Below are 20,078 nucleotides of genomic sequence, written 5' to 3' on the forward strand. Positions count from 1 at the left end.
GACAGCGGTAGATCGACAACCGGCCCTGCCGTTTCCTACACCGTCAGTCAAAGTTCGTCGTCTAGCCAACCTCACCTTTCCACTATCTGTAGCCGGGAACTCCGCGGTGATCCCTTCAGCAGGCAGACACAAAGATCACCCACTAGTTAGTGATAAGGAGGAGGTACTCCGTACGGCGTATCGCATTCCCTCCACGGAGAACTCCGTACCTTGGTGACAGGTGATGCAATTGCCTCGATAAGCCGGTCCAAGCCTCTTAGATAGCAGTCTGCCTGCAGCGCCCACCCCTCAAGCCTGTATAGACAACCACAGAGGAAAAAGCAGGCTTTCAACAGCGAACAGTAAACACCATGAGAGCTTCAGGTTGACCACCCGTTCTTCAGGACCCAAGCGGGAAGACCCGTGATCGACAAAAGCAGACTAGCGCCCGCTCACATGTGGGTCACCTGACGGAAGCTACAGATTACTAAGCAGTATCCCTCCCAGCCTTCTAATTTGACACTTGCAGTCCTCCAGAGCGTACCTACGCACGACGCACCCCTTGAGAGCGAGCTCTTTCGCTTACGTGTTCTTTGTCGCCATCGATGTTGCGTTTGCCTCCTTGAATACATCATTTGACCAGCCGTCCGATGGGTTCAGGCACGGCCGGGGACAAAGAACGACCATGGGAGGGGCTGGATTGGGCGATCTGGGGCTGTCTTGACGCCATTGCCACCCCTCGTCAATAGGCTCCTGTTAATAATTGGGCCACAGCGGTTAAGTCGGCACCACCGACGCAAGCCATGCTGGGGAAATAATAATGAGGCCGGGCCTTATCGATAAGATCACTCGCGAGGCACTAAAACAACGCCAATTTGTTCGATCGTCCACCGGCTGGGGCTGAGGGGGAAATTTCTTGCTCTTGCATCACTCGAAAGACCGCACGGCCGCGTCCTGGACACGCCTTCAAAGAACGCTGAGAGAGAGACGGTTTTTGAGTTGTTTTGTTTTATCGGGGACCACGAATCCGTGCCCTTTGTTGCCAAAGCTATCTATACCCAAGCGCTTGTCGGTATCCGCCACAACTGGTTTGTTGAGATTCTTCATTGATGCAGACCACTCAGGCATTGCATTCACACCGCGTCGACGACGGGCTAGAGGCCGACGACGATTCCCGTCATTTGCGTCGTCAGGATTCCCACGACGGTGGGTACCTGCACCCGTCCAGCTCATTCGAACACCATGGCCATAGCTCCGCCGCGAGCAACGTGGATGATTCCGAAGGCGACGTGAGTACCGTCATTTATGACGGGGGTTCTGCGCGAACCGCAGTTCTGGCGCCCGCGCCAGAAATCGGCCACTGTCGCCGATCCTCGGTCGATAGAATCGACGACGACAGTAGCGAGGATGGTGATGACGATCTGGATGAACCCGATCGCGCACCCTCACCCGGCGATGAGAAACCAGTCACCTGGGCCTCGCTGCCGAAGAAGGGACAACTGGCGATCATCACGGTTGCCCGTCTATCGGAGCCACTCGCCCAAACCTCGCTCCAGGCCTACTTGTTCTACCAGCTCAAGTCCTTTGACCCTTCTCTACCGGATTCGGCCATTTCGTCACAAGCAGGTATTCTGCAGGGTAGTTTCACGGCAGCCCAGTTTGTGACTGCGGTCTGGTGGGGTCGGTTGGCCGATGCCGACTGGATGGGACGGAAAAGGGTTTTACTGATCGGGTTGACGGGGACATGCCTCTCGACCCTCGGATTCGGTTTTTCACGCTCCTTCGTCTCGGCAGCCATATTTCGTACATTAGGCGGTGCATTAAACAGCAACATTGGAGTCATGAGGACCATGATTGCAGAAATCACACAAGAGAAAAAGTATGTTCTCCTTGGTCTCGCCGACTACTTTAATAGACTAACAGGGCAGGTATCAATCACGAGCTCTTCTCCTTCTGCCTATGTGTTTCAATATCGGTGTGATCATCGGCCCGATCCTAGGGGGTATGCTAGCCGACCCCGTGAATAGCTACCCAGACGTGCTAGGTCCTGGTACTTTTCTCGGCGGCAAGAACGGGGTTTGGTGGATGGAGCACTGGCCATATGCGCTACCAAATATTCTCATTGCTCTATATTTACTGTCTTCAATTGTCGCTGTGTTTCTAGGCTTGGAAGAGGTATGTTCTTTTCTTTCATGTCTGCCATCTCGTGTTCGTATGCTAAAAAAAATCCCCCCTAGACCCATGAAGTGGCACGTTATCGAGAAGATTGGGGCCGCAAGTTGGGACGAAGACTAGGGAATGTTTTCACCAGACATCGGGTACCAAAATACTACCGGCCTTTACGCAACTACGAGGAGGACGATGGGGACCTTTTCCACGAAGGAAGTGTCACTTCGCGATCTCTTCCTACCAGTCCATCTCGCGCTCGGGCCCGGGCCATGCGCCATCAGCGCCCGAGTTTCCAGCAGATCTGGACCCGCAACGTTGTTCTCACGCTGTTTGTACAGTTCCTGTTGTCGATCCACACCAGCGCGTTCAATTCCATGACGTTTGTCTTCCTACCCACGCCCCGGGCTCCTGAAGACAGTCACCACGGGTTCTTCCATTTCGGCGGCGGTCTCGGTCTGTCATCGTCACGTGTCGGTCTCGCCACAGCCATCATTGGAGTCATCGGCCTGCCCTTGCAACTTTTCGTCTACCCGGCTGTCCAGGAGCGACTGGGGACGTTGACTTCCTTCCGGATCTTCTTGCCCTTCTCACCGCTCGCCTATGCTCTGATGCCGTTCCTGGTGCTCATTCCTCGGCTTGCATGGCTTGTCTGGCCCTCGTTCACGGTTGTCATCGCCATCCAGGTCATCTCGCGCACGTTCGCCTTGCCGGCTTCTGTAATCCTAGTGCAGAACTGCGTCACCGACTCCACCGTCCTGGGTACGGTGAACGGTTTCGCACAAAGCGTCATGAGCGCGGCGCGTACCTTGGGCCCCCTTCTTGGTGGCTGGGGCTTGGGCTTGGGCCTCGCCAATAATATGGTCGGGGCTGTGTGGTGGGCGCTTGCCATTGAAGCCGGCCTGGGCTGGATTCTGCTCTGGTATATCTACGAGGGCCAGGGGATCGACAGAAGCAAGAACACCCTGGAAGAAGAAGAAGAAGACGAAGACGAGGAGTGATAGAATTTCCTTCTCTTCATTGGTTCAAGAATCGGACGAATATCTTTTTTTTTTTCCTTTCTTTTTTGTTTTTCCTATGCCTTTGCATAAGCGATAGCAGACCATTGCATGGATATGACCAACATATAGAATGTCATTAGCGGTTAACTTGATCAATACTTTCATATAAAATCCGTATAATCATCATAAGCTTCGACTGTACTCATCAAGAAGCATTAATGATAGCCGGTGCAATAAATGACCTTATCGCCTGCTTGATGTCTCCCTCGTTCGCCTTCAACAACTCGGTCGCTTTGATTTTACTCAGATCCAACTGATCAACCTGTAATTATCAGCATGAGCACCACCAAAAAAAAAAAAACAGAGTGGAAATACCAATAAATTGACATCCTCCGTGGACACCTTGACTGGTTTCTTCTTCGCCCCCTGATCCACCACCTGCTTCTGCTGCGTCTTGCCTGTCCGGTTCCCCGCCTGCGCGCCCCCCGCCGCAATCTCCAACCGACTCATGGCTTTGCCGAGCGCTTCCTGGTCCGCCGAGGAGGGAGGCTTCGCCGCAGAAGAGGCGTCAGCATCGGCGCCGATGTCGTTGGTGTTCAGGGCTGAGAGGGCGGCGGCGGCCTTGCGGTCCTCAGCGTTGGTGGGGAGGGTGTCAGGGTCGGCGGACGCAGAGGAGATGGGATCCGACATCTTGAAAGCTTTGTATAGTTATCAGTTAGTGAGATATTTTCTTCAAATGACTATCCTTGAAGCTCCCTGGTGAATGGAAATGAAGCTTGCAGTTTGCAGTGTGTGTGCAGTGAGCAGTGCAGGTGTTGACGTTTCAAGTGATCGACTTGAGCTTCTTTCCCGATCGGGCCCAAGAAGTATGACTCAGCGGGGGGTTGGCCGCGGCTAACCGAATACAAAAAGAATGCCTGTCGTGTTCTTTTCCTTTCCTTTGTGTACAGGAAGAGTCATCCTGCCTCATGTCGGACTCCTAACTTTAACCCCCCTGGATAAACACACATTCCTTCCTTTTCCTTTTTTTACCACCCTTCTCTGCCACTCATACCGGTTGTTCCCTTCGCAGTAGTCTGTGTTTGATCCACACCTGTCAGTTTCGGCCCCTCAATAGTACGAACCATGGCCGAGTGGAGTCCCAACTGTATGTCAACGGTCGGATTGAAGCATTGAATAGGTTCTGTTGTGATTTTTCGGCTCACTTCTTTACAGCGTGGACTAAAAAACCGATTAAGCAAGATGTTATCTATGAGGATGCAGATGGGGTTCAGGCGGCTCTTACCAAGTTGCAGAAGCTGCCCCCGCTGGTCACTCCAAAGGAGGTTTGTTTACCTCTCTTTCATCAAGAGGAGGGGGAAAGAGTATTGATTATGGTGGATAGGTGATGAATCTGCGAAGATATTTGCGCAATGTTGCCCTCGGCAAGGCGTTTCTTCTCCAAGGAGGTACGTTGACGTTCTCGAAGAGAAGTGGGCAACGGCTGACGACCATACAGGGGACTGCGCTGAGCTATTTGACTACTGCGACCAGGAAATGATCGAGGCAAAGGTCAAGTTATTGTTGCAGATGAGCCTGGTGCTGATCTGGGGTATGTCTGCTCACATGTATGGTTATATAGACTACTGACAAACCGACCCGTTCCAGGTGCAAATAAGCCTGTCGTGCGGATTGCACGTATCGCCGGTCAATTCGCTAAGTGAGTCTGTTGCCTCTAGAGAAAATGGGTCTTTATGATCTAACGATTTCTAGGCCTCGATCGAGCCCGACCGAGGTGGTGAACGGCGTGGAAATGCCCTCCTTCCGCGGAGACAACATCAACGGGTTCGCTGCAACCCCGGAGTCTCGCAGACCTGATCCCTCGCGCCTAGTCTCTGCGTATTTCCATTCCGCAGCCACTCTCAACTACCTCCGAGCTGCGCTGTCGTCGGGTATTGCAGACCTGCACTCACCACTAGACTGGGGGCTTGGCCATGTCATCACCCCCGCCATCAAGGAGAACTACGAGCGCATTGTCAACCGGGTCCAGGACGCACTTCGATTCATGCATACTGTCGGCATCGACACGGACCGTGGGGTTGAAACGGTTGAGGTATTCACCAGCCATGAAGGCTTATCATTAGAATACGAACAGAGCTTGACCCGTCTGCTCCGCCACCCGGCTGTCCCAACCGCAGCGGCGGGATCATCCTCCTCCACCACCCCCAAAGAAGGCTACTACGCCACGTCCGGGCACTTCCTCTGGATCGGCGATCGCACCCGCCAACTCGACGGCGCCCATGTCGAATTCTTCCGCGGCATCACTAACCCGATCGGCATCAAGGTTGGCCCCAGCATGACGGCCGACGAGCTCGTCCGCATCCTCGACGTGGTCAATCCGGCCCGCGAGATCGGCAAAGTCACCCTAATCTCACGCTACGGCGCGGCCAAGATTGCGCAGCACCTGCCTGCACATATCGCCGCCGTGCAGGGATCGGGCCATATTCCCGTCTGGCAGTGCGATCCCATGCATGGCAACACGCAGTCAACCCCCACGGGTGTCAAGACCCGCCACTTCAGCGACATCCTCTCCGAGCTGAAGCAAGCGCTTGAGATCCATCGCGCCGCCGGCTCCTTCCTTGGCGGCATGCACCTCGAACTCACCGGCGAGGCCGTCACCGAGTGCGTCGGCGGGGCTGGCGGGCTGACTGAGGATGGCCTGGGCGAGCGTTATACCACCTTCTGCGATCCACGCCTGAATGAAAAGCAGGCGCTCGAGCTGGCCTTCCTTGTGGCCGGATTTTACCGCGAGGATATCGATAGATCGAACGATTAATACAGTGTTTTCTTGGAAGTTGGTCAAATACATGTGACGCTTTTCAGCTTTTCAAAAAAGGATTTTTTTTTTCATTTGGTATACTAATAATCCCACTCATCTCACAAATCAAGAAGATCTATAGATATGTCGCCCTGTACTCTACCTTTTTCCTGATAAACCATTTTCATGTGGCTCAAGTTGCTTAACTAATCGATTATTGTAGCTATCGTAACCTCCTTGCGGATTCACTAAATGAAGAACTGTAAATGATGCCTTTACATCGCCACTATTCATTTCTACAAGAGGAGTTGGACTTCTCGCCATCCTTCTCTTTAAACCCTTCTATCAGGCTACGTGCAAATGCCCAGTTTGGAGAGCTGATCAAATCGTATGGCGTCTTCCAAATGGGGAGCAAGGGTTACAAGCCCGCCGCACTTCTCCAGTCGACTTTTGATTTCGTCGCATCGAAGGATGCATTCCTGAACTTCTTTTTCCTATATCAATATAGCAGCATGTCCTCGACTGAAGAAGTCGAGCCGAATGATGATATCAGGCCCGCGCTAGACTTCTTTGATGGCCTTTCTCTCTCAGACCTGCAAAAGCAAGAGAATATCAAGAGCGCCGCCGTTGAAGACTTCGCGGACTATCTAGTGGATAATTTCCTCCTGCCATGTATGCGCTCACATGATTTGCCTGAGAAATATGACGCTGATCCAAGTGATCTATCTAGTCAGAGCATCATCTATGAAAACACCCCAGCCTACCCCAGCCTCGCTGTCTTCGATGCAGTCGTCCACACCGGCCGGCGTACGTCAACGAGTATCACTACTACGTCAGAGATGTCTTATACGTGATCATCATCGCTGTGTCGTTTCTCGAAAATTTGATAGAAGCGAGGCCAGAAAGCGTTTTCAGAAATATGGGGAGGACTGCCAGGATGACGGTGGAATTCCACTAAAAGACGAGACAAGTGATAACTTTCAATACCTAGAGGTTGCCCATATATTACCTCATTGCTTGACAGCGGTCGCTTCTGGCGATACCGAACTGGTATGTCTATTCTGCCATGTGTCTCACTACTACTCTAACCATGACTATAGAGTGAACCAAAGAGAACAGTACTCCAAATCCTGGATATGTTTGATCCAGGTATAATACATCTCATCGATGGTCCAGATATTGTCAGTCCCTTGAATGCCCTGACCTTGACACTTGATTATCACCGATTATTCGGTGAATTTCAGATCCTTTTCACGCCTACAGGCAAACCATATGAATATCGGATTGATTCCACTGAGCTCAGCCCTTTCCTTCGTGATCCGTTGTTCCCTATTACTCGCACATTGACTCTCAGTCCAAATCGCACCATCGATCCACCCTCTTCTCGCCTTTTTGGCATCCATCGTGCCATCGCACATATTCTAGAATTAAGCGGAGCAGGCGAATACATTGAACAGATTCTCAACGATATATTATAGTTGAATGTGAAAGAAGATGGATCAACAGCACTGGGATGCATAATGAATCTACGACTTGGTGGTTGGCTAAATGAACTATCTGTATTTTAACATCTACATCTGAGCCCTCGACCCATATCTGCATGCCTTGAAACGACCTCATGAACATTATCTAGAGTACCACTAGTCAGCTTGATTATGATTATTGTCATTTTAAAAACTACGTCATAGCTAGTTTCTTGTTTTGAGAAGCCGATTGTACTTCTTATCAGACATTTTCTTCACCAAAAACCCTATAAATAGACTAACAGAGAGCCCAAGTATAGGAAATATTCATCAAGTATCCCGATCCCGATTCACCAACGCAATGGGTGGGATGTAGTTCTTTCGTCCGTAGATGAAATAGTAAGTAACGGAGAAAATTAGCATGCCGCCGTACATGAGTGAACTCCAATTCATCGTCTGAAGCGTCACGGTCGAATAGAGAGGGAACATGACGAAGATAAACTCCGGGATGAGAAATGCCACTGCGCCAAGGTTGATGGGAAGACCCCAGCGGCCCAAAGACCAGCGCCGAGGTGGTAAGGGCTGCCCACGGATACGTTTGAGGGCAACACACGCAACGGTGATGATGTATGAGTTCAATAGAGACCCGACTGTAAGCGTGATTAACGCGTCCAGGGCCACTTCTGACCCGATGTTGATCAAGGAAAGGAGAATGGTGAGACCGAGAGACAAAAAGACCGCATTCAGAGGAATATTTAACCCTGGGTTGACCTGAAATAATAGGTGTATGCCATGAGTGTCCAATGGTTCAAAATGGAATGAAGAATGATGAATTGAAACGTACATGGCCAAAATAAGCACCGAATGGGACACCCCCGTCACGAGCAAAAGACCACAGTTGGCGAGAGGCAGTGGCCACTTCGGTAATGACACTGGCAATCAGTGTCAGGGTAACGATAGATGTCATCGCGTTAGTCGCTGCGAGGCTTTTGGTAGCATCATAGAACACCTGGATGAACGGGTACCCCGTCGCCGTATCGGCAACGGTCTCGACGTTTCCGAGGGTGAAGCAAAGGGTGATTAGCACGACAAAAGCCATGATGCCATTTAAAGACACAGCCGCCATGATGGCCTTGGGGAGTGTTGTCGACGCATCCCGAACCTCCTCGGCTATGGTACAGATTCTGTCAGCCTACAAGTCAAACAAGGTAGAAGGCGAGATGCGACCTACACATGTGGACCGTGCAGTCGTAACCGATCATGGCCGTGATGGCGGTAATCAAACCAACCATTGTTGCGACCCCATCACTACTCCAGCCGCCGAGGTTTGTGAATTGGGTAAAGACGGTCTTTGCGTCGCTCTTCGGGGCAAGGACCCAGAGAGGAATGATGACGATAAAAAGGCCGGCGATATGGAGGACCAGGATAAAAGATTCGACAAGAGGAAGCTTCTTGGCGAGGACAGTGTTGAAGATCACTGAAAACAGAGTGATGGCGATAGTGATCAGGGTGCCATGCCAATTCTCCGGAACGTAGTCGGGGTAGTTGAGAATAGCCATTCCCTGGATGATGGTGCCTGCGATAAAGGCAATCGAGACAATGGCACACTCCCAGCCAGTGGCACAGAGCCATCCTTTGTTATGACCATCAGCTCTATCGACCGGGTACCTGTATAATTCTGAAATATCGTACCTGTGATGTAACTGAGGAACTTCTGGCAACTGCGAGGAGCAAACTCTGACACCCAGTGGTACTGTCCCCCTGCAGTGGGCGCCCTATCGAAGATCCTATTAGTGGAAAAAGAAGATTGTGAAGAAAAAGTGAAAAAAAAAAGAAGAAACTCACATCGACGCCATCTCGGCAAGGCTTGCAAAGAGCAATAATACACCGACCGTGACCACAACGAACCCCCAAATGAAACCAGCGGTGCCTCCATCAATCAAAGCATCTCCCGTCATTCTATAACCCTCAGTGTTATCCTAGTATCGAAAAACGAAGGGGATGAGAGAGAAAACGAACGTCAGGATCACCTCCCATGATGCGATCAAGGTACATCCAAAGGCGACAATGGAGACAAATCGGAAATTTCTCTGGCGAAGCGTCAGAACCACATGACTAGATAATTATAAAATATACTCCCAGGCGTAACTCACCCGCAGGACCTGCTTTTTCCCTAGGGCATGCATATCATCCTGATCGGTGGTCGTACCGATATACTTGGTTGGGACATGACCATCGCCCACCGCGTCGTCGATTGCAAACGTTGCGGTCTTGATGGCATTGCCGTTCTCCATGCTTCCCATGTTGCTGTAGTGATGCCGAGAAACAGGACAGTAGATAACAAAGGGCAGTAACAAAATTTTCAAAGGAAGCAAGAACGGTCATATATATATATATATATATAGATATACGCGAGCAGCAGTCGCAGAAAGATAGTAGATATTTTTCATCTGATAGCCAGACTAAACCCCCCCGCAACAGCAACAAGAGAGACGATACTAGAAGGGGAAACTCTGCCCCTTCATCCCAGTAAAGACTGGAGAACGATTGCTTGAAGTGGATACTTGCAGTCTGATTTTGCAACTTTCATTCCGTCGCTAAGGAATTGACGGTGTACAAAGGCCTGTAAGGCGCATCTCCCTTATCTGCCGTGACAAGGGTGTGCTCCATACAGATGCTCCGTTCGTACTCTGTAGATATCGTATGCCGAATCCACTCTGCAAGCTAAAAACTAGTGCAGATTCGGGCTTGAAGTTAGTCTGGGCAAGCGTTTGGGTCGATTTTACTCCTTATCGAGTGTATGGAGCACGGAGCACGGAGGATAGAGCACTGGGGAGACTATTAAGTAGATGCAGTGGCTAGTTAGAATCATCCTAACAGGGGTATCAAGTTTCAAATCGGGGCTTACTCCGTACGCCCAAGTCTTTGCTTTGATCTTGAGATGCCTTGGATTGTGGACAACAGGAGGGAGGAATCGAGTGCAACCGCGAAGTCTGAAGGCTGGAGGAGCTCAACACGTGCGCTTCAACAGGTGACTTTCTATCACATGATATAATAATATCACATGATGCTCTTGAATTCTTTGGATATTACTCCGTTCTACAATACTTATGATCAGTGTAGATGGCGTTACATATGTACTACAGTTCACGACCGTCTTGAGCAATCAGTATGCTCACTTTAGGCTCATGTCTAGCCCTGTCGTTTGCTTTCACATCGAGGATGGCTATGGTCTGAGAGCTCGCCTATAAGACCAAGAGTCCTTCAACCTGGCACCTTAGACTCACCTTTCTGAGCTTAACTTTCCTGAACGCTGCAGTCAGAGATGACCGATGAGGAGTCAGCTAGCCTGAACATTGGGGTTCTTCAGACACATGGCAGTTAGAAAAGAGATGAGAGAGGAATGATCAATCTCTTCGTTAATCGCATTCAGTCCCATCTTGAGGTCAACTTTGGCTGGGTTGATACCATTCCTGAAGCTGACGTGGTAAGTTCAATGAGAGGAAATGAAAAGATTGCTCTATTTATAGGTCACAGATAGGGTGCCAAGAGGCCAGAAGGACTTGAAGATGTTTACGCTGCGTAGGAGCTTGTTTGTGATGGGTAGAGTTGCTCTTCGACATGGAAAGAGGCTAGAAGGAGCGTTGAAATGAAATTTGCAAAAAAAAAAAGAGAAAAAAAACACTTGCTTCTGCCTCTTCTGACCATAGATCCGAGGATTTGCATAGCAGGGTATGATTTATTGATCACTCTACATCGTCTATTATTTTGCTCACTAGTTCAATTCTCTGAGAAAGAGGGCTGCCATATAAAGTATCTTGTCCTCCATGATCATTCACTATAGAACCAGTCATATCATACTAAGAGTCGTATATACTGAAGTATCCCTAATTTCTGCTACCAAAAATGGAACGTGTGAGGTTAATCCAAAGGCGGACTAGTCAGGCTCGAGGCATGACATCTTGACTGCGTCGATCCATCTCGACGGCATCTTTCTTTCTTCCACATCTCCTTCTACCGTTTGGCAACTCCAAGCCCTTGTGAGAGATCTGCTTCAAGTTCTGTGTTGGGCTCGCTAACCTCTCAGCTCCTTCATAGTACCTACTCATGCCTTCCCCCCCCTTCCTCCATGGAGTCTGATCAGATCAAAGAACGTCTTGACTTGAGGAATACATATGTGGGAATCATCCGGGTCCTAGACTCTCAACCACAGGCTGCTTATTCTCGAGATGAGCTCATTCATATGAAAATCCTGCTTGAGTCGTTCGATTTTGATGATCCTATCTTTCTCAACTCCCATGCTTGTCTATTCGAACCTCTCTCACTGCAGACTCTAGAAAAATTCGCTATCATAGAGTCTGGCCTTGAAGGTCCAGGGGCTCAGGGCTATTACTTTGACTTTGATGATCAAATCTATGAGGACCCTACAGGTCCAGCGAAAAACCCGCCTGCTACCTATGTTATGGCAGAGAGAGCAGACCAAATCTTTAGCCACCTGAAGAGTTCTTTATAATCATTATCGAAAGAGAAGTCGTCGCGAAGACGTTTGGTTCGACGAAGTCTCTGGCTGGTATGAAATCAGGTAAGTAGAATAGTCAATAATTATACTATCTACTGTTAATTAAATGAACAGAGAGGGGAACTCCTTTCTCAGGGGCGCAAAAGGACTCCAACTTGGCCTTTATCATGGAGTTCCAGATGGGAATACTATACTGTCTCTCAGCGCAAATCACAGGATGAGGATACAGAAATAATCCATCCATATCTCATGCTTATACTAGGTGCCTATTATTTTTGGGCATTCCTACTCTCCACATACTACTACTGACGTCCAGCTGAAGGTAGCCCTATCTTGAGAGACACTACGATGTGCATTGAAAAATACCATTATACTCTATATATGCTTATATTAATATGCTACTCAAATAGTAGCTGTTCATTGTTATTTGTCTAATGAAACGACTTGGATTACTTAGGTCACGTGTTTATATAAACCCTAGGCTATAGGCCCTACCTTTTACTGAAAACATTACCAGCATATAACACCATTCTCAACACATAAATTAGTAGAGTCTACAAGTTAAGCATAGCTAATGTTACATGCAAGATATCAAAACCAGAACGACCAGGGTATGTATGACGCCATGACCAGAACACCGAAGGATGTAATGCATAAAAAGAAAAGAAGAGAAGGATATCCAAAGGTCATCTCGAAAGAGGACTGCCAACCCGTGGCTTAAAGACTAGACTCTTCCGACGCGCCGCCTCAAGCTTGAACCGCAGCTGGTTGCGCGACTCGACACCCCCATCACTTTCTAAACGCGAGGCGAAGAGGCCCTGCTGTGTCTGCTTCGGCGGACAAGTCTGCTGGATCAGTTTTTTCGAAGGGCGGGAGAGCGTGTAGGGCGTGGCGGGCGACATGCCGATGGCGTCCATGTCGAAGTGGTAGGCCGACGAGCCAGGTGTCGCGGGCGGCGGCGGGATGGGATCTTCTTCCTGAGTGGTACGTTTCTTCAACTCCTCTGCGCCGGACCGCCTCTCGCTGGCCGATAGAGTTGTCGCCGGCTCCCTCTTCACCAGCGTGCCGTTGACGTTGCTCAGTGCCCGGGGTTCCATGCTCTTTCTGCGCTTTGCACCCCCGCGGGGGATGATTGTGCTGTCGACTGCGTATCCGGCCTCGTTGACCCATTTGTTTTGTCTTTCGCAGCTGAAAGAATCAATTAGTGTCTTTTTCTTTTTCTTCTTCTTTTTCTTTTTTTTAGAATGCAGGAAAAAAGGCAATACATACTCGAGAACCCAACCAACACCCACACATTTGACAACCCCCCCCGCATGGCGAACCTTCTCCAACGTCCGCACCCCTCCATCCTTGAAGATGACATGCGTGATCCCGATGCGGTTTTCACGAGGCTCCGCCCCGTCCACGGGGGACAGGCTGGCACGCGGGTTCCACGACCAGCTCTTGACACACCGCGCCCCCATCTGCTGCAGGAGCTCGACGAAGATGCCGCTCGCATCTTCGCCTTCCGTGGTGTGCACGTCCACAAACACGACTGCACCCCCGAGCACGCCCTGGTCAACAGGCGCATTGCGGCGGGGAGTAGCGGCGCTCTTGACAGGGCTGTGATTAACTGTGGATTTCTCGAGGACCTGTTCACCCGCCGACCGACTGCTTCGACGCGGCGACTTGTGCGATGACTTGTGCGGTGAGAGACTAGCTGGGGCAATCGGCTGGCTGGGAGGCAGAAGATTAGACTGACGGAGGCGCGGTGAAGAGCGTACGGGCGATGTAATAGACAGCGAGCGGGTCCGTTTGCGTGACATTTTCAACGGGGAAACCTGTCCCTCGGGCTTGAGAGGGACTTTGGATACCGTGTGGACGGTCTGAATCTCCTGCAGCTGGTGTTTCGGCCGCTTCGGCGTCACTGGAATCGGAGTGGGGAGTGGGCCTTCGTTTTCCTTATCCTCACTTTCGTAACCGTGGTTACTGTCGTCCTCCTCCGCAAGTACAGACGCATCCTGCTCGAGCTCCTCCACCTCACTAAACGGCACATCGTCGCCATCACAGAAGATCTCGGAGTCATCTGCAGCTTCTGTCGCCTCGACAGAGGGTTCTCCAATGGGCGAACTCGCAGCGTCGGGGGTGGAATCCAACCCTTCCTCTCCCACGTTTGAACGGGCTGACTCTCTTCTATCGATCGAGATATCAAGTGGAGCCAGGAATTCTGCGTTTCGCATCGACCGCCGAACAAGATGAGAACGCAAGCCGAGGGATCTGCGTGGCGAACTGCGCGTCGGAGCACGGACACCACCCAGCGAGAAGACTCCTCTGCGCCGGGGGCGAGAAGGACGCGCCTTTTCCGGGCTCACCGCCTGACTTTGGCTCGGCTGTTCAGCCAAAGGCTCGGTTTCTTCAGGCTGGGCTGATTCTAAAGGTTCGTTCGTGCTTGGTGCCGGGCTTTCCTGCACAGGGGGCGTGGTTGAACGGGTACACGGTTCTGGAGACCCAAGTTCCTCTTCCTCACCGTTGTTATCCTCTTCCAGAGAGGCCGGGATTTCGGCATCCATCTCATCAGTCTCCATGACATGCCTAACCCCCAAGGGGCTCATCACAGCAGGGGAGGGAGAGCCAGGGCGAGGCGTGAAGATCTGCATCCTTTTCCGCGGGCTGATGGATCTACCGGCCTCGCTGACTGCGTAGGGGAACGCACGACGCGGAGTCCCAAGGTAGACCTCATCTGGATCGAAAGCGACGAGCGTCGCGTCGTCATAGTCAAAGTCGCCGACTCCATCGTAGAATTCGGAGTCTTCTTCAAAGAATTCATCCTGGACTTCGTCTTCAATGGGCTCCTCGACTTCGTAGCAGGGAATAGCCGTTTCAACGAGAATATCACTTTCATGTGTTGAGAATGACTGCTCTGTGACTTGAAACTGCTGCTCTGTGACTTGGAGTTCGTAGTTGCTTTCCACATGTTCGATGAATGGGTCCTCCATTTCAGGGACTGCAACTGGAACCGGTGCCGGGCTCTCGTTGTCATAAGAGAGGTTCTCTTCTTCCTCATAGTCTTCTTCCATTTCTTCAATGACTGGTTCGTCCACCTCTGGATCTTCAAGTTCCCCTTCGTTCTCTTCATGGTCACCTGTTTCAGAGTGAGAGGGTTGGTCCTGCTCATGCTGTTCTTCTAGCAGTAGGGACTCGCAGGTAAGCGGTTCTTCCATTTCAATCGACTCTACAGGAGCAACCACTGCTTCGGCCTTTTCTTGCAGATCCTTCATGTCCATGGACAATTCGTCATCTGTATCTGATTCAAGGTCTTGTTGATGCTTAGCGTCTGTATTATGAATACTTGAGTCCATTTCCAGCTCCTCATCTAAAGTAAGCGACTCCGGCTGCGGCACCTTCGGAGTCAGCGACAACTTGAACGGAGAGACAATGCGCTTCGCCGGGCTCTGTAAGAAGGACGATCTGGCCGAAAAGGGCGTGGAGGAGGACTTGAGCGGGGTCTGCAAAAATGAGGCGCCCAGATTGCCCTTCTTGGGCGACGATTTGAGCGGGGAGTTCTGCATTGGGTCGAATTTAGGCTGGGAGGGTTTCTGGGCGCTATCCGGGATGATCAGGGCGGCACGCCTAGGCGTCTCCTTGAGGTTATACTGAAACGGAGACGGCGGCGGACGTCGAGCGGGACTAGCCATGAACTGCGACGCGCTGAAATCCATATGTTTGTCAACCACAGGGAGGGTGAGCTCTCCGTTCTCGTCCACGTCCCGGACGGCCGGGCGAGAAGAAGACGGGGTGAAGTTGATCCTGCGTACGGGGGAGCCCAGCCCCGTGGCCGGGCTCCTGGGCGGATCAGGTCTGATGGGGGACTTGACGACCAGCGCCGTCTGGTTCTTTGCACCGCTTAGCTCGTCGTCTTCCCCGTCGGAACTGGCGTAAGCCGAGATCGACTTGGCAACCTGCTTGATCTTCTTCGGGGATAATGGCTGCTGCTGCTGCTGCTGATTCTGCTCTTTGGATCCCTTCGTCGCAGCCGCCGGTTTACGTCCACGACCCGTGCTGCTGGCAGGCTTTCGGACAGGCTTAGCAGCAAGTCCCTCTTTCGTCGTAGTGGTGGTGGTTTTCTTCTTCCTCCCTGATGCCGGAGCCCGCTTTGTAGAAATGTGTTCCTCCTCCTCGTCGTCCTCCTCATCTTCTTCTTCATCCGAGTCTAGCAAATCCTGGAAGGTTACTTTCTTCTTCTTGGCAGGACCCTGCAGGAGATTTGACCGAAGCACCGAGCCCGTGGTAATAGCTATCTGCTTGCGCGAGGACGTCTCAACCACAGGACTAGTAGTAGTAGTAGTAGTAGTAGTAGTAGTAGTAGTATGTTGTGTTTGGGTTCGCCTCCTCGAGGCTGCAGTTGTCTTCTCGCTCGTCACGGACTTGGGCCGTCCGCGCGTCTTGGGCGCCACGTCTGGCGTCTTCGCCGTCATCTGTTCTTTCCTTGGGCGTCCGACTCGCTTTTTCTTCGGAGCATCGTCTTCCTCGCCCTCTGCCAGCTCATCCTCGTCGCTGCTCTCCTCGCCGGCCGATTCGGAACCGCTCTTCTTGCTGGGTTTCCTGGTCGTCCCGGTCGCAACCCGCGCGGGTCTCTTCTTCGGTTCTGCAGTAGGAGCAGCAGCCGTCTTTGTTATCCTCGCCCGAGCAGTCGTTGAAGTCGTACTTTCCTTCGTATTTAATCTGGGCCGACCGCGGGTAGTCTTTTTAGGGGACACGTTGGGAATCACCGCCGCTCGTGCCATGATTATTCTCTGTTGTGGTGGTGTGGTGTGGTGGTTTGTCGGAATGGCGGTGTATACTCAGTGAGAAAATCACGCCTTGATCATCATGGGTGGAGATGAAGGAATCAGAAATCCTGGTGTCGATATCTCGAATAATCAATTGTCGTGGTGTCGTTGCGTTGTGTCGTTGTCGTGTGGGTGGATGGATGAGAATCTCGGCAGATCCGCTTCGTCAACAGGAGATTCGCAATGTTGCCATGGCAACAACATTGAGTGGAGTAGGTAATGCTGGACGGAGTATTATTAAATTCTTCAGTATAAAATCAATTAATTCTAACTGTTCACTTTTACATAGGCATGAGCAAAACTAACTACCAGATTCATCAATTAGAGTAAAGTACAAGTCAAAAAATAAACGACACTGGCTGCAACAAGTGACGCTGTGAAAGTCACCTCCCGAGCAGCAGCAGCAGTAGCAGCACTGGACTTGGTCGAATTGATCTTAATTGTTGCCTCAGGGAAGAGGAGAGTAGGCTCATACGGCGCTGGCGTGGAGCTGTTGAGCGTGCCGTTCCAGCAGTAACGGTCGAAGCAGTCGGTACAGATGGAGGGAACGGAGGTGTTGGAGCGGTCGAAGGAGCGGGCAAGAACAGCACAGCCGACGCAGGCGGTCCAGTTGCCGTCACGGCTGGCGTTGGCAAGGGTGACGGCGTCGTAGCCGTTGAGGATCATGGCATCACGGTGGCTGTCGTTGTAGCTGTCTTCGAAGGTGGAAACGTTGGAGTACGTCACGTACGGATAGTTGGGCAGGTAGACGATTAGCGGCGCGGGACCTGTGAGGTTGGAGCTGTTGCAGCCAAAGAAGGTCGGGCGGGTGTTGAGGCCGAGGTTGACAAAGGTGTTGGTGTCTGGGATGGCGGGGAATGCGGTGCCGTTGCCGATCCCAGAGGCGTTGAGGCTGCGCTCGTACGTGGCGACCAGCGAGGTACCGTTGGGCCAGTAGTAGGTCGTGTCGGCCGAGGAGTCGACGGCGAAGACGACGTCGACGTGCCGCTCCGGTTGGATCAGCGGGTGCAGCGGCACGTTCTGGCCGTCCTCGCCGCCGTCGACGAGATCCAGCTCCGTAGAGTTGGCGTAGGGCGAGGTTTCGTTCGAGTATAGGTAGAACGGGTTCGGCCCGTACAGAGCAATGTCCTCGTCGTCCTCGCCAATGTCCTGCAGGATGTCTGTGAATATGGCCTTGAGGGCGCTGGGCAGGGCCGTCGAGTTGACATTGAGTAGAAACTGGTTGAACAGGCTGGACGAGGTGCCCATTATGAAGCCCGCGTTGTCGTACCCTCGCACGCAGGTCTCATTGCTGGGCAGGGTGCCGGCGACAAACCGCGAGCCGAGATACTCCAGTGGGATGAAGCCGTAAATGGTGGGATCGAAGGTACCAAACTCCCATGGGTTGTATTCATACACAGTCGCATTGCCTCCGATCACCAGCTCCCCTGGGTTACGCCCGTCAGCCACCACGAGCGGCATCGGCATGTCTGCCTGTTGGAACTCTGTTGTTAACGCAATGGATGACCAGGTATAGTCGAGGCCTCCATTCGAACCATTGACGAGCTGATACGACAGTGCACGACCCCTGATTTTCGTGAGCGAATGAGAGAGACAGAGAGATAGAGAGAGAGATATAGAGAGTACCAGTAATCCGTAATAGTAGTCGGGAAACCAGCATCAGATTTTCCCGAGACAGCATCCTCGATGTTCTTGTAGTATTCGACCGTATCGACGGCCTGGACCCCCCCAGTATACGGACCCTCGAAGATGGAGTTGCCAAACTGCCAGACCTCCGCTTCCTTGTACGTCTGCAACGAGGTAATCGAGCTGAAATTGTTGATGAAGATCGAGCCGACCAGCCAGCTGCCGCCGCTCAGGCCAGAGACATAGGTCGCCGACTGCAGCAGGCCACCCAGTCGACCGCTGGCAGTGGCGTTCTCAGTCCTGTTATCAAACGCCTTGATGGCGCCAGCCCCGTTCAACAGGGCGCGATATCCTCCCCCGGAGATGGCGATTCCAACGGTCGGCAACTCAGAGGCGTTGCTATGAGCGAGGGTGTCGAGATAGGCGCTGACGTTGAAGCTGCCGACGTCGACATGGCCGAAGAAGTCCTTGAGGGCATCGAAGGTCTTGTTCCGACGCAGACGCAGCCATTCGGTCTCGTTCGTAGACAAGGTAGACGCACTCCGCACGCTGGGACGCACTGCAGGACAGGAGACGTTGGCTGGGGTGTAACCGTCGGGGGCATTGGGGAGGGCGCGGAGGGCGAGATGTGCGAGAGAATATGCTTGTTCGGCTGAAATCTATCATTAGACTGACCAGACACTTCGCATTGAATAGAAATACTAATTAGAAGAAGAACTCACCTGGCAATGCAGCCGCCAGCGCAGAAACGACCAGCAACAGCGTGGGCTTCATGTTGTTGACGCGCAGAGGGTATGAACACTGAGGCAGACGAGGCAAGGGATGACACTAGACACCCTTGCAAGAACGCTCTCCCTACCTAGAGAGCCATAGTGATTAGACTCTAGTGTCCAAGTATTGCGTAGAACACAAATAGCATGACTTGCTGGTTGAATGGTTCGACGATTCAGGCGGAGTGGTTCGTCTGGTGGTGATGTCAAGACTCAAAGACTCGCCCGGGGGGTCCGGGTGGCAAGAAGAGTAACGATTCATGACTTTTAATAATATAGAAGTCTCCTTGCTGGAATATTTGTAGGCGATGAGAATGAATAAGAGTATTGAATTGATGGAGGGAGATGCCTTTAGTCTACTGACCTAAACACCAGACTATGGGAGCCGAGTAAGTGGTTATTCCTACTATTAGTATAGGCTCTCAATGTTTTGAATACTTTCTACTATTACCTTATTCTTAAATAGAGGGGTTATAATATATTATAATGAGATTTTGTCTAAATATTGTGCTGAAAATAAGTTATTGTTTTTATAGTATAAATATATAGAACTAGAAATAATAGTATTACCAACATATTGATATTATCATAGGAGATTACTCCTTCTTTAGTGTTATTCATCTAAATAATATGAGTACTTGAATATCAAGTAGTAATTGATACCACAAGTATACAGCAATATAATAGACTCCTAGAGATTTCTATAGGTACTAAGAAGTTGCCTCGGTCATACTCATCGGGAAAGCCGACTAGTTACTACGTGGCCAGGCATTAGTTAACTATTCATTGTCTCTTCTAGAACACTGGATCTAAGGCCTAGACCCCCAGACTGGTCTGACCTGCATGGCTTTATAGGTACAGAGTATGTTACTGGTAACTATATAAAGTATTGCACTATAAATTGAAAGAATAAGAATTCCTCCATTAGTTAAACTCACAGCGGATCAGA

The 20,078-nt window shown here is 51.2% G+C and overlaps 8 protein-coding genes across 8 annotated transcripts; 4 read left to right on the top strand and 4 right to left on the bottom strand.

The window, feature by feature from the left end:
* Window positions 1-1,088: 1,088 nt before the first annotated feature.
* ASPZODRAFT_71425 (hypothetical protein) lies at window positions 1,089-3,146 on the top strand (the record flags this gene model as incomplete). The annotated part of the gene is made up of 3 exons (XM_022729750.1): window positions 1,089-1,858; window positions 1,908-2,154; window positions 2,217-3,146. The coding sequence occupies 3 exons, from the start codon at window positions 1,089-1,091 to the stop codon at window positions 3,144-3,146; spliced, it is 1,947 nt and encodes a 648-aa protein (XP_022579053.1).
* A 205-nt stretch (window positions 3,147-3,351) lies between these two features.
* On the bottom strand, window positions 3,352-3,915 carry ASPZODRAFT_100520 (hypothetical protein; the record flags this gene model as incomplete). The annotated part of the gene is made up of 2 exons (XM_022720767.1): window positions 3,522-3,915; window positions 3,352-3,468 (listed from the first exon to the last, which is right to left on the bottom strand). The coding sequence occupies exons 1-2, from the start codon at window positions 3,834-3,836 to the stop codon at window positions 3,352-3,354; spliced, it is 432 nt and encodes a 143-aa protein (XP_022579054.1). The 5' UTR covers window positions 3,837-3,915.
* Window positions 3,916-4,093: 178 nt separating this feature from the next.
* On the top strand, window positions 4,094-6,128 carry ASPZODRAFT_134627 (hypothetical protein). Its single transcript, XM_022723585.1, has 6 exons — window positions 4,094-4,293; window positions 4,362-4,471; window positions 4,531-4,594; window positions 4,645-4,737; window positions 4,794-4,845; window positions 4,899-6,128. Exons 1-6 carry the CDS (start codon window positions 4,272-4,274, stop codon window positions 5,959-5,961), a joined length of 1,404 nt encoding a protein of 467 aa, XP_022579055.1. The 5' UTR covers window positions 4,094-4,271; the 3' UTR covers window positions 5,962-6,128.
* ASPZODRAFT_690298 (hypothetical protein) lies at window positions 5,975-7,579 on the top strand. Its single transcript, XM_022729558.1, has 3 exons — window positions 5,975-6,615; window positions 6,674-6,993; window positions 7,044-7,579. Exons 1-3 carry the CDS (start codon window positions 6,210-6,212, stop codon window positions 7,419-7,421), a joined length of 1,104 nt encoding a protein of 367 aa, XP_022579056.1. The 5' UTR covers window positions 5,975-6,209; the 3' UTR covers window positions 7,422-7,579.
* A 157-nt stretch (window positions 7,580-7,736) lies between these two features.
* Window positions 7,737-9,709, bottom strand: ASPZODRAFT_18125 (hypothetical protein; the record flags this gene model as incomplete). The annotated part of the gene is made up of 7 exons (XM_022727163.1): window positions 7,737-8,177; window positions 8,251-8,576; window positions 8,638-9,039; window positions 9,099-9,181; window positions 9,252-9,365; window positions 9,426-9,496; window positions 9,560-9,709. 7 exons carry the CDS (start codon window positions 9,707-9,709, stop codon window positions 7,737-7,739), a joined length of 1,587 nt encoding a protein of 528 aa, XP_022579057.1.
* Window positions 9,710-11,493: 1,784 nt separating this feature from the next.
* Window positions 11,494-12,252, top strand: ASPZODRAFT_168270 (hypothetical protein). The gene is made up of 2 exons (XM_022726859.1): window positions 11,494-11,988; window positions 12,040-12,252. The coding sequence occupies exon 1, from the start codon at window positions 11,536-11,538 to the stop codon at window positions 11,917-11,919; it is 384 nt and encodes a 127-aa protein (XP_022579058.1). The 5' UTR covers window positions 11,494-11,535; the 3' UTR covers window positions 11,920-11,988; window positions 12,040-12,252.
* A 359-nt stretch (window positions 12,253-12,611) lies between these two features.
* On the bottom strand, window positions 12,612-16,688 carry ASPZODRAFT_18126 (hypothetical protein; the record flags this gene model as incomplete). Its single annotated transcript, XM_022727164.1, has 2 exons — window positions 12,612-13,113; window positions 13,195-16,688. 2 exons carry the CDS (start codon window positions 16,686-16,688, stop codon window positions 12,612-12,614), a joined length of 3,996 nt encoding a protein of 1,331 aa, XP_022579059.1.
* Window positions 16,689-17,022: 334 nt separating this feature from the next.
* On the bottom strand, window positions 17,023-19,261 carry ASPZODRAFT_134631 (hypothetical protein). The gene is made up of 3 exons (XM_022723586.1): window positions 19,082-19,261; window positions 18,360-19,011; window positions 17,023-18,300 (listed from the first exon to the last, which is right to left on the bottom strand). Exons 1-3 carry the CDS (start codon window positions 19,131-19,133, stop codon window positions 17,055-17,057), a joined length of 1,950 nt encoding a protein of 649 aa, XP_022579060.1. The 5' UTR covers window positions 19,134-19,261; the 3' UTR covers window positions 17,023-17,054.
* Window positions 19,262-20,078: the final 817 nt, after the last annotated feature.

The sequence above is a fragment of the Penicilliopsis zonata genome, assembly GCF_001890105.1.
Source record: "Penicilliopsis zonata CBS 506.65 unplaced genomic scaffold ASPZOscaffold_13, whole genome shotgun sequence".
NCBI lineage: Eukaryota > Fungi > Ascomycota > Eurotiomycetes > Eurotiales > Aspergillaceae > Penicilliopsis > Penicilliopsis zonata.